Source organism: Jaculus jaculus, chromosome 17, assembly GCF_020740685.1.
Source record: "Jaculus jaculus isolate mJacJac1 chromosome 17, mJacJac1.mat.Y.cur, whole genome shotgun sequence".
Lineage (NCBI taxonomy): Eukaryota > Metazoa > Chordata > Mammalia > Rodentia > Dipodidae > Jaculus > Jaculus jaculus.
This window is the reverse complement of record NC_059118.1, coordinates 33,026,268-33,041,842: the sequence shown is the minus strand read 5'-3', so window position 1 is coordinate 33,041,842 and position 15,575 is coordinate 33,026,268. Positions and strand designations below refer to the sequence as shown.

Here is a 15,575-nt window from a genome sequence, read left to right as displayed (position 1 = left end):
GCCCAGGCTGACCTGGAATTCATTGTATGGTATCAGGGTGGCCTTGAACTCACAGCGATCTTCCTACTTGTGCCCCCCTGAGGCTGGGATTAAAGGCATACTCCACCACGCCCAGAGACTTTATTAATTAATTTTATCAGGGAAAAAGGAAAGAAAACGACTTAAGCGACTTAGTTGTGAGCCCACCTGCCCTTTAGAATGTCCCTCCTAAGGGGCTCTCATTCAGCAGCGGTCCTCAGGGGTCTTCCTAAGGAACAAGCTGGGGACCTTGGAAGATGATGTCCGCTGACACAATTCACAATAACACACACACACCGGACTTGGAGGAACTGCCCTTTCCGTAAGCTGCCAGCCTGTTGGGGTCATTCAGTTCCTCAAAGAGACCAGTTTCTATGATTTCCTCCTGCCATGCGATGGGGACAGCACCTGTTGCAAATCTTTGAAAGAACTTCTTATCCTGGTCATCGAGTTCTACCCCCCGAACCTCGGAGAAATCTGCGATGTCGTCGATGTCTTTGGCATAAACCACAGAAGGGTCTGGCACAAACGGGGGATCGACTAGGCCTGCTTCCAGGCGAGGGAAATTGATGGTGCTGAAGAAAGGGTGCTTCCTGGGATCGTCAGACTTTTCTCTGTGAAGACAGGAGAGGATTGCCTGAGATGGAAGAAACGCTCTAATCATGCCCAGTACGAAGGACTTTGCTCACAATGCATTGCATTTTACTTCCAAAGGCAGTTTCATGAGTACAAAGAATAACTTTGAGCCTACTGTGGAGGTGCATACCTATAACCCCCACAGTAACCCCCACAGGGAAAAAAAGAAGTTCTTAGCTAGGCATGGTGGCACATGCCTTTAATCCCAGCACTTGGGAGGCAGAGGTAGGAGGATCACTGTGAGTTTGAGGCCACCCTGAGACAACGTAGTGAATTCCAGGTCATCCTGGGCCAGGGTGAGACCCTACCTCGAAAAACCAAAAATAAAAATAAAAAAAAATTCTTAACTCTTGTGTTAGTTATCTATTGCTGTATAAGAAGTTCTCCCAAGCTGCCCTTGGGAGCACATGCCTGGGGAGGTGAAGGCTGGAGGATCAAGAGTTGGGTCATTCTTGGGCTAGAGGGATGGCTTAGCAGTTAAGGCATTTGCCTGCAAAGCCAAAGGACCCAGGTTTGATTTCCCAGGACCCACGTTAACCAGATGCACAAGGGGGCGCACACATCTGGAGTTCATTTGCAGTGGCTGCAGGCCCTGGCATGCCCATTTTTTCTTTCTTTCTCCCTCTTTCTCTGTCAAATACATAAATAAATTTAAATAAAATATTTTTGTTTTAAATTTTATTTGCAAGCACACAGACCGAAAGAGATCGAGAAGAGAGATAGACAGAGAGAGAATGGGCGCGGCAGGGCCTCCAGCCTCTGCAAATGAACTCCAGACGCGTGCGCCCCCTTGTGCATGTGACTAACGTGGGTCCTGGGGAGTTGAGCCTCGAACCGGGGTCCTTCGGCTTCACAGGCAAGCGCTTAACCGCTAAGCCATCTCTCCAGCCCTAAATAAACTCTTTTTAAAGAGAGTTCAGCCATTCTGGACTGGAGAAATGGCTTAGCAGTTAAGGCGTTTGCCTGCAAAGCCAAACGACCCAGGATTGATTCCCCAGGACCCATGTAAGCCAGATGCACAAGGTGGCACATGTGCCTGAAGTTTGTTTGCGCTGGCTGGATGCCCTGGCATGCCCATTCTTTCTCTCTCTCAAATAAATAAATAAAAATATTTTAAAAAGAGTTCAGTCATTCTTCGCTGTGCTACACAGCTAATAGAGGCAACCTGAGCTACATGAGACCCTGTCTCAAAAGAACAAGGGGGGCTGGAGAGATGGCTTAGTGGTTAATGCATTTGCCTGCAAAGCCAAAGGATCCTGGTTCGACTCTCCAGAACCCACGTCAACCAGATGCATCTGGAGTTCATTTGCAGTGGCTGGAGGCCCTGGAGTGCCCATTCTCTGTCTCCCTCTCTCTCTCTCTCTCTTTAATGAATAAATAAAAATAAAGCTTTAATAACTTTTAAAAAAAATAACAAAGGCTGGAGATATGGCTTAGTGGTCAAGGCATTTGCTGGCAAAGCCAAAGGACCCATGTTCAATTCCCAGTACTCATGTGAAGCCAGATGCACAAGGCGATGCTGCACGAGCCTGGGGTTTGTTTGCAGTGGCTGGAGGTCCTGGTGTGCCCATTCTCTCTGTTTGCCTCCTTGTCTCTCTCTCTCTCTCAAATAAGTAACATAAATATTTTAAAGGATTTCATTATGAACTTTTTATATGTGTATAGAATGTACTTTAACCATAGTCACCTCTATTACTAACTTCTCTTGTCCTTCTTTCTGCCCTACCCCATCTCCTTCCTTTTCCTAGATAACCCTCCCTCTACATGCATGCCTTGTTTTGAAATCTGAATTCCACATATGAAACATGAGATATTTATATTTGAGCCAAGCTTAAACATTAAAAGAAAACAAAATGGAAGTAAACCATAGGTATAGTCAGAGGGCTTTTTTTGTGGCATCAGATTCAAAAAAATAAACTTTTCTTTCTCTTTTATGTGAATACATTTATTTCCAGGATATTGAGTAATGTGTTTTCCTTGAAAGAAGTCAATTTGTATTATGTCAAACTCAGTGTAATTTAATCAAAGTCATGGTCTCTTTTTACATTTTTCATTTGGATATCAATAAAAGGTTTGGGAAGGACTGAGGGTTTCCTCCAAGCAAGTGACTTTAACCACTGAGCCATCTCCCAGGCCCCATGATGTCTTCCTCCAAATCCCCTACATGCAGATGACAACTGCAGCTGCCTGCTCAGTAAAATGACCAGAGGCTACAACGAGTGGACACTCAATGACAAGCGTGAGGGTAATGAACATCCACTCAGGGCTTACTCTCAGCCAACACAAGCTCTTTGCTTACGTTATTCTCTTTAACCAGCACAGAACAACTCTGCTTCTAACGCTTATGGTTTTGATTTTTCTGGCTTCTGCAGTCATGAATAGCTGCACATCTGGGGAAGCTAGAGAAAATAGATAAACTTTTTTTTTTTTTTTTTTGAGGTAGGGTCTCATTCTATCCTAGGCTAAATTGAACTCACAGAGAGAAAGTGCTTCTCCAACAGAGTCAGGAACACCCTTGTGCTTGACACCTTTGCTGTGTCTCTAATAAATAAATAATAAATCTTTTAAAAAAATTGAATCAAGCCAGACATGGTGGCACACACCTTTAATACCAGCGCTCAGGAGGCAGAGGTAGGAGGTTGCTGTGAGTTTGAGGCCACCCTGACTACATAGTGAATTCCAGGTCAGCGTGGGCTAGAGCAAGACCCTACCTCAAAAAAGAAAGAAAGAAAGAAAGAAAGAAAGAAAGAAAGAAAGAAAGAAAGATGGAAGGAAAGAGAGAAAGAAAGAAAGAAAGAAAGAAAGGAAGGAAGAAAGAAGGAAGAAGGAAGGAAGGAAGGAAGGAAAAAGAGAAAGAAAGAAAGAAGGAAAAAGAGAAAGGGAGGGAGGAAGGAAGGAAGGAAAAAGAGAAAGAAAGAAAGAAAGAAAGAAGGAAGGAAGGAAGGAAAAAGAGACAGAAAGAAAGAAAGAAAGAAAGAAAGAAAGAAAGAGAGAGAGAGAGGGAGGGAGGGAGGGAGGGAGGGAGGGAGGGAGGGAGGGAGGGAGGAAGGAAGGAAGGAAGGAAGGAAAGAAAGAAGCTTGTGGATGCAGGAGGGAGATGTTGGGCTTTCCCCAGTGTCTCCTGCTGGCTTGGCTCTAGAGGATACCACAACATATAGAAATCATTCTTGCATTTGAATGAGTTTTCACAAATACAGTTAGAATGAAAATCTTGGAGGGCTTTCACCTTCAGTGAGCAGCTGTTTTTTATATGCCTGTCCTCTGATGTCTTGAATAGCTTTACTTGAAACAGTCACAACAGATGCTCTGTAACAGGGCTGTGCTGGGTGGAGCAGCCCTGGCAATGAGCCAAGGTAATTGAAGAAGTCTGTCAATATGTTTGTTATAGAAGCAAAGGCTTCTCTCCAGCTCATGACAGGATTTTTAAATGTTTTACTTTTATTTATTTATTTGACAGAGAAAGAGAGAAGGAGAGAGAGAGAGAGTGGACACACCAGGGCTTCCAGCCACTGCAAACAAACTCCAGACATGTGCGCCCCCTTGTGCAGCTGGCTAACATGGGTCCTGGGGAATCGAACCTGGGTCTTTTGGCTTTGCAGGCAAATGCCTTAACCGTTAAATCATCCCTCCAGCCCAGTGACGGGCTTTTAAAATTAAGCCTTATCTGAAGAATTCAAGCAGGTGGCATTCCCTTCACCGAGGTCATCTAAAGGGACCGTTGGCTGCCTGTGCCGTGGCCCTAGACTCCCTGACCTTTACAGGACAAACTGGCAGGAACTGTCGGTGGTCACCATATTTCTTCCTCTTGGGTACAAAGAGGGCAGCTCCTGAGGACTAGTTCTGGCGGGTGGAAGTATGCGAGCTGATGTGTGTTGCTTCCCGGCTGAAGTGGAGTTCTCTGCTCTCTAACTGCCACGGAAACAGAGCGCCATCATGGTGGTGGCTCTGCTAGAGACAGAAGCAGCCTGGCTGGCTGGGTCACTGCTGGGAAGAGAGATTCCCTGGAGAGCTCTGGTCCACAGTGGACTTCAGTGACTAGACGCAGTCTTGGGTGAAGCTGCTGGAACTTTGGGGTCTATCTGTCATCACAACATGGATTGTTCTGGCCTCATTGATATGATACTGGAATACTACACAGACAAACAGTTTCATATTATATTTCCATGTAATGGAGAAGTCTATCTAATTTAAAAATATTTCCTGGGCTGGAGAGATGGCTTAGCAATTAAGGTGCATGCTTACGAAGCCTAAGGATCCCAGTTCGATTCTCAGGTACCACGTAAGCCAGATCCACATGGTAACACATGGGTCTGGAGTTTGTTTGCAGTGGTTGGAAGCCCTGGCACACCCGTTCTCTCTCTTTCTCTCTCTCCCTGTCTTAAATGAATAAATAAATAATATTTCCTAGTCATGTTGGTCATTGCTTGTGCTTTGAAACATTTGTTTTTGCTGGGCATGGTGGTGTATGCCTTTAGTCCCAGCACTTGGAAGACAGAGGTAGAAGGACTGCTGTGAGTTCGAGGCCACCCTGAGACTACACAGTGAATTCCAGGTCAGCCTGGGCTAGAGTGAGACCCTACCTTGAAAAACCAAAACAAAAAGAAGGGTTGCTATGAGTTTGAGGTCAGCCTAAGACTACAGTGAATTCCAAGTCAGCCTGGGCTAGAGTAATACCTTTCCTCAAAAAAATTTTATTTATTTATTTGAGAGTGAGAAGAAGTAGGAGGAGGAGGAGGAGAGAAAGAGAGGGAGGGGGAGAATGGGCACACCAGGGCCAGCTACATCCCTAACCCTTTTAGAGATGTTTGGATTTGTTTGTTTTAAGTGCTGGGGATAAAATCCAGGACTTGAGCAGGGGAGGCATATGCTGTATCATGAGTTTCATCTCTAGACCATCTGTTCATGTAGTTTTTAGATTTAAAAGAATAATTTTTAGGACTGGAGAGATGGCTTAGCAGTTAAGACATTTGCCTGCAAAGCCCAAGGACTCAGGTTCAGTTCCCCAGAACCCATGTAAACCAGATGCACATGGTGACATATGCATCTGGAGTTCATTTGCAGTGGCTAGAGGCCCTGGCGTGCCTATTCTCTCTCTGTATCTGACTCTTTCTCACACTCTCTCTCAAATAAATAAATAAATAATATTTATTTTAACTGGGCATGGTGGCTCATGCCTTTAATCCCAGCACTTGGGAGGCAGAGGTAAGAGGATCACTATGCATTCAAGGCTAATCTGAGGCTACGTAGTGAATTCCAGGTCAGCCTGGGCTAGAGTGAGACCTTACCTTACCTCAAAAACTCAAAACAAAAAATTAATATTTCATTTGTTTATTTATATTTATTATATTTATTTATCTGAAAGAGAAGAGACAGAAAGAGAGAACAGGATCAAAAGAGAGCTGCAACAAATGAATTCCAGATGCATGTGCCATCTTGTGCATTTGGCTTATGTGGGTACCAGAGAGTTGAACCTGGGTCTTTAGACTTTGTAGACAAGTGCCATAATCACTAAGCCATCTCTCCAGCCCTATGTATTTATTTGAGGGAGGAAGAAAGAGGCAGATGGGGTTGGGGGAATGGGTGCACCAGGGCCTCTAGCTGCTGTAACCAAATTCCAGACGCATGTACCACCTTGTGCATCTGGCTTTACATGTATACTGGGGAATAAAACTTGGGTCCTTAGGCTTTTTAGGCAAATGCCTTAACCACCAAGCAATCTTTCCAGCTCTATTTTTAAGATATTTTATAATGTAATCCAAAAACATAAGATATTCAACATGCCTTTAATCCTAGCACTTGGGAAGCAGAGGTAAGCTGACCACAGTAAGCTTGAGGCCAGTCTGGAACTACAGAGTGAGTTCCAGGTCAGTCTGGGCTACAGTGAGACCCTACCTCAAAATAAAAAGATATTAAGACTGGAGAGATGGTTCAGTGGTTAAGGTGCTTGCCTATAGAGCCTAATGATTTGAGTTTGATTCCCAGTTCCCATAGAAAGCCGGATGCTCAAATGGGGTGCATGTGTCTGGAGTTTGCAGTGGCTGGAGGCCCTGTTGCACCCATTTTCTCTCTCTCTCTCCTTGTAGATAAATAAGTAAAATTATTTTAAAAAATTAAATAGAACTGCTGAGATGGCTTAGCAGTTAAGGCACTTGCCAGCAAAGCCAAAGGACCCAGGTTCAATTCCCCAGAACCCACATAAAGCCAGTTACACAAGGTGGCGCATGCATTTGGAGGTTGTTTGCAGTGGCTGGAGGCCCTGATGTGCTCATTTGCGTGTGATCTCTCTCTATATATATCTACCTCTTTCTCTTTGTCTCTCTCAAATAAATAAATATTTATAAATTTAATAAAATAAAAAATATATTCAGGCTGGAGAGACAGCTTAGCAGTAAGGCACTTGCCTGCAAAGCCTAAGGACCCAGGTTCAATTCCCCAGTACCCATGTAAGTCAGATGCACAAGGTGGCACATACATCTAGAGTTGGTTTACAGTGGTTGGAGGCCCTGGTATGCCCATTCTCTCTCTGTCCCTCCTTCCCTCCCTCGTTCTCTCTCTCTCTCAAATAAATAATAAAATATTTTTTAAAATATATTCAAGGAGCTGGAGAGATGGCTTAGCAATTAAGGCACTTGCCTGCAAAGCTTAAGGACCCAGGTTCAATTCCCCAGTATCCACATAAGCCAGCTGCACAAGCTGGTGCCCTGGTGCTTTCTTTCCCTATCTGCCTCTTATCTCTCTCAAATAAATAAAATAGTTTAAAAAACAGTCAAGCTCATAGTACAGAATATATGTATATATATACATGGTCTCACTCTAGCCCTGCTGTCCTGGAATTCACTATGTCTATCTACTACACTACTACCTTGGCCTCCTGAGTGCCAAGATTATAGGTGTGTGCCACCATGCCCAGTAGAGAGAGAGAGAAAGAGAGAGAATGGGCAAGCCAGGGCCTCTAGCCACTGCAAAGGAACTGTAGATGCATGTGCTACATTGTGCAGCATCTAGCTTTGCATGGATACTGGGGGATTGAACTTGGATCATTAGGCTCTGCAGGCATGCACCTTAACCACTGAGCCATTTCTCCAGTCGTAAAGTATCTTTTGTGTACACGTTTATGTGTGTGTACATATGTGTTCATGTGTGTGCGTGCAGGTGTATATGTATGAATGAACATTTGTGTAGAGGACAATTGTGGTAGCTTCAGTGGATGTCCCCCAATCAATTCAGGAGTTTTATTCAAGCTTGTAACTTGGTGTCACTGTGGATGGATCCCAGGTCCAGCCTTAAGGTGTTTGGGGGCAGATCTGAAATTCCAGTGTAAAGACATACAAAGTGCATGATCTTTGCCTGGAGTTCTTGAAGTGTGCTCACCTGTGCTGGTAGTAGTGACTCTTGGCTCTTGGCTTCTCTCTTTCTCTCTCTCTCTCTCCTTGGTTCTGTGCAGGGAGGCCAACTTCTGCCATTATGGAACTTCCCCTGGATCTGTAAGCTTCAAGTAAATATCTTTCCTCCATAATTGTGCCTGGTCTGGAAGTTCATCCCAACAGAAGCTGACTGCTACAACAGCCTTATGTGTTTACAGGTGCCTTCCACCTCTTTTGAGACAGGTTCTCCCAGTGGTCTGGAACTTAACTGATTAAGCCTGACTGGCTGGCCAGCGAGCCCCAAGGATCTGTCCATCTGCTTCGCAGTGCTGGGATTATAATCACATATAACACGCCTGTCTTTTTTTCCTTGAGTTTGAAGGGTTCACTGCGGGTAAGACCAATGATGACTTTTGTCTTCCAGCAGGTTGTATGGCACTTTCCAGCGCTATGACAGCTAGTCAGCAGAGAGGAGGCTTCCAGTCAGTTCTAGCTAGATTTCTCATAGTCCTACGGTCTAAGCCTGTGATATCTTCAGGACAATATGCCTTGTTTCTTTAAATGTTAGTTCTGGGGATCAAACTCAGCTCTTCATGCTTGCAAGTTGGTAAAGATTGAGCTGACTTCCCAGGCTCCTTTGCAAATATTTTGATCTCGTTATTCTATCATAAACAGTAATAATTCAGCTGGGCGAGGTGGTGCACTCCTTTAATCTCCGCACTTGAGAGGCAGAGGTGGGAGGATCACCAAGAGTTCGAGGCCACCCTCAAACCACATAGTGAATTCCAGGTCAGCCTGGGCTAGAGTGAGACCCTACATCAAAAAACCAATAAATAAATAAAGAAATACATAAAATAAGCTTAAAAACTCTACTTTCCTCAAGTCTAACTTCAATTGTACTTAACAGCTGGAATCACTACTATATATTTCAGGTTTCTAAATATTTTATGGGAGACATTTTGAAAGGGGCAGAATTTTTGGAGATAGGATTATCAATAATGAAGTTTTTATTTGAATTTTTTTCATTTTCATTGATTAGATATTTCTTTATTTTAATTTAAAATGTTTTTGTTTATTTTATTTATTTGAGAGTGACAGAGAGAAAAAGAGGCAGATAGAGAGAGAATGGACGCATCAGGGCTTCCAGCCACTGCAAAGGAACTCCAGACGCGTGCGCCCCCTTGTGCATTTGGCTAACGTGGGGCCTGGGGAATCAAGCCTCCAACCAGGGTCCCTAGGCTTCACAGGCAAGCGCTTAACCGCTAAGCCATTTCTCCAGCCCAGATTAGAGATTTCATTCACGTGATTCAAAATTTACAAGATAACAGAGGTATAGTTGAAAAATCCTCATGAGCATTCTGTGTGTGTGTGTGTTATTGGGGTTTGAACCCAGTGCCTTAGCCACGTGAGCACTCTACCACACCCCCAGTGCTATTCTGTTTTGAGACAAGCTTTCCTGTAGTCCAAACTGGCCTTAAACTCTACATATCTAGGGATTATCTTTTTTAAATTTTATTTATTTATTTATTTATTTATTTATTTATTTATTTATTTATTTGAGAGCGACAGACACAGAGAGAAAGACAGATAGAGGGAGAGAGAGAGAATGGGCGCGCCAGGGCTTCCAGCCTCTGCAAACGAACTCCAGACGCGTGCGCCCCCTTGTGCATCTGGCTAACGTGGGACCTGGGGAACCGAGCCTTGAACCGGGGTCCTTAGGCTTCACAGGCAAGCGCTTAACCGCTACGCCATCTCTCCAGCCCTAGGGATTATCTTTTTAAAAATATTTTATTTATCTATTTGAGAGAAAGAGGCAGATAGAGACAATGGGCATGCCAGGGCCTCCCGCCACTGCAAACGAACTCCAGATGCGTGCGCCCCCTGTGCATCTGGCTAAAGTGGGTCCTGGGGAATCAAACTGAGGTCCTTAGGCTTCGCCGGCAAACGCTTCAGCTGCTAAACCATTTCCCCATTTCCCCACTTCCCCAGCTTTAGGGAGTATCTTGAACTCCTAATTATCCAGCTTCTACCTCCCAAGTACCTGGATTTACAGGCATGGGCCAACATCCCCAGTTCATTTGCATTCCCATAGCCAGCCCCCAGTTTTCCTTCATCAGAAGTAACCAATCCTAAAAACAATCCTTAAGAATTTTCTTTGGAGCCGGTTGTGATGGCATATGCCTTTAATCCCAGCACCCAGTAGGCAGAGGTAGGAGGACCACTGTGAGGCCGCCTTGAGACTACAGAGTGAATTCCAGGTCAGCCTGAGATAGAGCGAGACAGTCCCTATCTCAGAAAAATCAAAAACAAAAACAAAAAAAGGAAAAGAAAAGAAAAAGAGAAAGAAAGAATTCTCTGAAATATTTTATATGTTTGAAAGATTCGTCCTTGTGCAAGCTAAGCAAGCACTCGACCACTGAGCCACACCTCAGCCCTTCTTTTAATGAAAGCTGAGCCAGGTGCAGCGACACATGCCTTTAATCACAGCACTTGGGAGGCAGAGGTAAGATCATTGTGAATTCAAGGCCAGCCTAAGACTACATAGTGAATTCCAGGTCAGCTGGGGCTAGAGTGAGACCTTACTTAGAAAAACAAAACGATGACAAAAAAAAAAAAAAAAAAAAAAAAAAGGTTTAATGCAAGCCGTTTTGTACTTTATTTTGAAATGATTTTTTGTTTTTGTTTTTGAGGTGGAGTCTCATTCTAGCCCAGGCTGACCTGGAATTCACTGTTTAGTCTCAGGGTGGCCTCGAACTCATAACAAGTCTCCTAACTCTGCCTTCTAAGTGCTGGGACTACAGGTGTATACCACCACTCCTGCCTTATTTATTTGCAAGGGGAGAGAGAGAGACAGCGAGAGCGAGAGAGAGACAGAGAGAGAGAGGGGGGGGGCACACCAGGGCCACTGCAAACAAACTCCAGATACAGGCATTACTTGGTGCACCTTACTTTACCTGGATACTGGGGAATCGAACTTAGGCCATTAGGCTTTGTAAGCAAGCACCTTAACTGCTGAGATATCTCTCCATCCCAATAAGGTTTTGTACTTTATTTTGCCACTTTAAAATATATTTCAAAGAAGTCAGGCATGGTACCACACACCTTAATCCCATCACTCAGGAGGCAGAGGTGGGAGGATAACTGTGAGTTCAAGACCAGCCTGGGACTGCCTGAGCTACAGTGAGACCCTACCTAGAATATATATAAATACACACATAGTTATATGCATATAAGGGTTAGAGTTATAGCTCAGAGGTAGATCACTTGCCTAGCTTGTGCAAGGCCCTAAGTTTGATCACCACCAACACAAAAACAAACACATATCTCACTCCCTCTCTATAAAATATATACAAAGTAACCATGTGTGTGCAAATAACACCAGGAAAGTGCTAATATTTAATTCAAGACTTGCCACAGACCCATAGTATCCTCGAAGCTGATGTGGTGGTGCTGATGGCAACGATTGCCTGCTGCACGGTGGCTCACCTGCTTCCTAAGCGCTGTTCTGGGTTCTTAGCCAAGAAGAGTCTGCAGATATCTTTTGCTTCCTCTGTGAAGTTGTCATGCTGGAACACGACCTCCTCTGTCAGGGTTCTGCGCTTGAGATCCTCTTTGCTGACCTTCTCCTGGTAGTCTTTGAACGGTGTTCGCCCAGCCACCATTTCATAGAGGCTACATCCCATTGCAAACCAGTCTACAGGGTAGGAATAGCTCACTTTTTCTGCTAGGATTTCAGGAGCCATGTAACCGTGGGTTCCAGCCTGTAACCCCCAAACATAAAACAAAACAAAAATACTAAGGTGAGTGTAACAGAAACCGCTGGATACCTACTCAGTACCTGTGGCAGTCAGGTTCGCATTGCTGGCAGAAAACACCGACCACAGCAGCTTGTGGGGAACAAGGGTTTATTTTGGCTTACAGACTCGAGGGGAAGCTCCATGATGGCAGGGGAAACAATGACATGAGCAGAGGGTGGACATCACTCCCTCACCAACATCAGGTAGACAACAGCAACAGGACAGTGTGCCAAACACTGGCAAGAAGAAGCTGGTTATAACACACATAAGCCCACCCCCAACAATACACGGCCTCCAGGGGGCTTGAATCCCCAGCTTGCCATCAGCTGGGAACCTAGCATTCAGAACACCTAAGTTTATGGGGACACCTGAATCAACCCACCACACTCATTATGTCATCTTGAAGATTAATAGTTCAAGAAGGGGCTGGAGAGATGGCTCAGTGGTTAAAGGCATTTGCTTGCAAAGCCTGACAGCCTATGTTCAATTCCCCAGTACCCACATAAGCCACATACACAAAGTGGTACCTGCATCTGGACTTTGTTTGCAGTAAAAAGAAGCCCTGGTGCACCCATTCTTATGCTCTCTCTAATTGCAAATAAATAAATCTTTAAAAAATAGCTCCTCAGTAGAATTGGGGTAGGGGAGAGAGGAGATATTAGGAGCAAAAAATAAGTTCAAGTCAATATCCTGAAGATTCCCTAGTCTCTTTTTTGTTTTTGAATTTAAACATGATGTAAAACTAGATGTATGGGGCATTTTTACAAGTGAACACTTTGTCACTCATATTGAATGCTCACATAAAAACTACTCTGTGAAATTTCTTATTCTTTTTGCTAGGTAATGACATTCATACACACATGTTTACTTGCCTATTTCTTCAGTGAATAACCAGCAGGGTTTTGTTTGCAAGTGTGCATGTGGGGGGCAGATATGCACAAGTGTGAAGCATGCATGTAGGGGGCAGATATGCATGTGTGTAGCATGTACGTGGAGGGTATATATGCACGTGTATAGCATGAATGTGGAGAGTATTATGCATGTGTGTAACATGGATGTGGAGGGAATATATACACGTGTGTAGCATGGATGTGGAGGGTATATATGCACATGTGTAGCATGCATGTGGAGGGTATATATGCATGTGTATGTATGCGGATATGCCCACCCTGTGCACACACATGCAGAAGCCAAAGAACAGTGGCTGTCCCTCTCCATTTTCTCTCGACTTGTTTCCTCAAGACAGAGTTTCTTGCTAATTACAGAGCTTGATGTCCCCCATATTCTCTGGTTTCTGCTCCTCACTGTACTGGGGTTACAAACGTGCGTGGCCTGCCCAGCTATTTATGTGAATGCTGGAGAAGCCATCTCACATGGTCTCCACACCTGCAGGTTTGTGTAGAAGAGCTCTTGGGTGCTGAGCCATCTTTCCAGCCACTTGATTTTTGTTTGGCTTGGATTGGTTTGAAGCAGGGTCTCACTCTAGCCCAGCTGACCTGGAACTCACTCTGCAGACCAGGATGGCTTCAAACTAATAGTAAACCTCCTATCTCAGCCTCTCAAGTACTCCCATTAAAGGTGTGTGCCACCATACCTAGCTCCCTTATTTTTTTAAATTGGGTTCATGTAGCTTGGGCTGGCCTTGAACTCACTATGGAGATGACCTTGAACTCCAATTCTCCTGTCTCCATCTCCTGAATGTTGTGATTACAGGTATACACCACCACACCTAGCTAACAATCATTTTAATTGAGAAAATCTTAGGATTCCACCTAAAATTTAATTTAACAGGTGTGAATATGTGTGTATGTGTATGTATGTATTCATGTATCACACTTCTGATGATATATGCCAAACAGTCGCTGGATTAAACACAGGCATATATATTTCCAAGGAAATTCACATAGCATGAACTTTTCCATTTTAGGAATTTTTCGATGTACAGAACAGTAACATTGAGTACATTTGTTCTGTTGTACAACCAATCTTTTAAACTCTTTTCATGTTAAAAATCTGAAAGTTGGCTGGAGAGATGGCTTAGTGGCTAAGGTGTTTGCCTGCAAAGCCAAAGCACCCAGGTTCAATTCCCCAGGAACCACGTAAGCCAGATGCACAAGGTGGCGCATGCATCTGGAGTTTGTTTGCAATGGCTAGAGGCCCTGGTGCATCCATTCTCTCTCTCTCTCTCTCTCCTTCCCTCTCTCTTTGTCTCTATCTGCCTCTTTCTCAAGCAAATAAATAATAAATGCTTTTTAAAAATTAAAAATATCTGAGGGTTATACTCATTCAACATGAACTCCTTGCTGTCCCTCTCCCCAGTCCTGGTAGCCCCCCTCTACTTCTGTCTCTATGAGTCTGGCTACCTTAGCACCTCATGCAGGTAGAATTTGTGGTATTTATCTTCTTGGGACTACATATGAATTTAATACACTCATTCACTCAACAATATTGAAGCAAAAGCTATTAGCAATTACGAAGTATATACAGACATGATTTTGTAAAAACTGTATTTGTTTTTGAAGTACAATGAATAATTTCTGTAGCAATTTAAACAAAAACAAGGCTAGGAATGTAGCTCAGTTAGCAGAAAGCTTGAATGCATGAAGCACTGGTTCAACTCCTTGCACCACATAAATGAAGAATCCCAGCAAGAGAGGTGGAGACAGAAGTTCAAGGTTGCCCTTTACTACATAGCAAGTTTGGGGCCATCCTGAGCTACATGAGACCCTGTCTCACAAAATTTGAAAAATAGGGAGAAAATCTAGCTTAAAAAATGTTAGGCTGGAGAGATGGTTCAGTAGTTAAGGTGCTTGCCTGTGAAGCCTAATGACCCGGGTTCGATTCCCCAGGACCCATGTAAGCTAGATGCACAAGGTGGCACATGCATCTGGAGTTTGTTTACAGCTGCTGAAGGCTCTGGCATGCCCATTCTTTCTCTCTTTCTACCTGCCTCTTTCTCTCTCAAATAAATAAAATAAAAATAAGTAAATAAAATTATAACACTTAGGAGGTAGAAACAGGAGGATCAGGAGTTCAAGACCATCCACTCTCAGCTACATAGCAAGCTTGAGACTGGCCTGGGCTACATAACAGCCTGCCTCAAAAAGAAATGATGGACAAGTTCCACATGGCTAACAACAATGAGAAAAGAAAGGATCTAAGAGTGGTGAGAAGTAATTGTCCTGAGCAAGAAAATTCTGGAAGTGACTAGGGTCTAGTAGCTGGGCATGAGTCAGCATGGCACTGCTCTTATCATTGAAGCTGATATATAATTTGGGTGACTGTATGTTCCGGTTGTCTGGAAAGTCCCAGTTTACATTTATCCTGGCATCTTGTCCAATTTTGCATTTGTCCAGACAAAAGGGTCCTGTGGGCAAAACCGCCCAGGATATTTACTCATCTTTGTATCCAAACCTATGCACTTAGCACCAGGCTTCACTTGGTGCCTGTCCAACATAGCAATTGTTAAACAACAGAGAAGACGGTGACTAGATATTTTCCATCCAGTGTCCAGCAAACATTTATTAAGCCATGCTCTGCAGTGAATTCCCAGAATACACAGACACAAGAGGTCCACCCTGTCCTCGAGAATTTTGACTGGTGGAGACAGACAGAGCAAAAGGTTAATTCGATAAAGCAGAGTAAGTGGCATAATGGAGTGCAAAGGAAGTGTAGAGAGACTCGCGTCCACGTGTGCACACATGTATGTGATGTGTGAGTGCGTGCATGCTGTGGTACTTTGCTGCAGATCCACCAGAGG

The 15,575-nt window shown here is 44.0% G+C and overlaps 1 protein-coding gene across 1 annotated transcript in view; it reads right to left on the bottom strand.

Annotated features, from left to right (window-relative positions):
• Positions 1-295: 295 nt before the first annotated feature.
• Grk7 (G protein-coupled receptor kinase 7) overlaps positions 296-15,575 on the bottom strand; it is a 54,083-nt gene continuing 38,803 nt past the window's right edge. The window contains exons 3-4 of the mRNA XM_004663616.2: positions 11,505-11,779; positions 296-632 (exon numbers count right to left, since the gene is read on the bottom strand). Of these exons, the coding sequence (XP_004663673.1) occupies positions 296-632; positions 11,505-11,779 (612 nt within the window). The remainder of the gene's footprint in view (positions 633-11,504; positions 11,780-15,575) is intronic.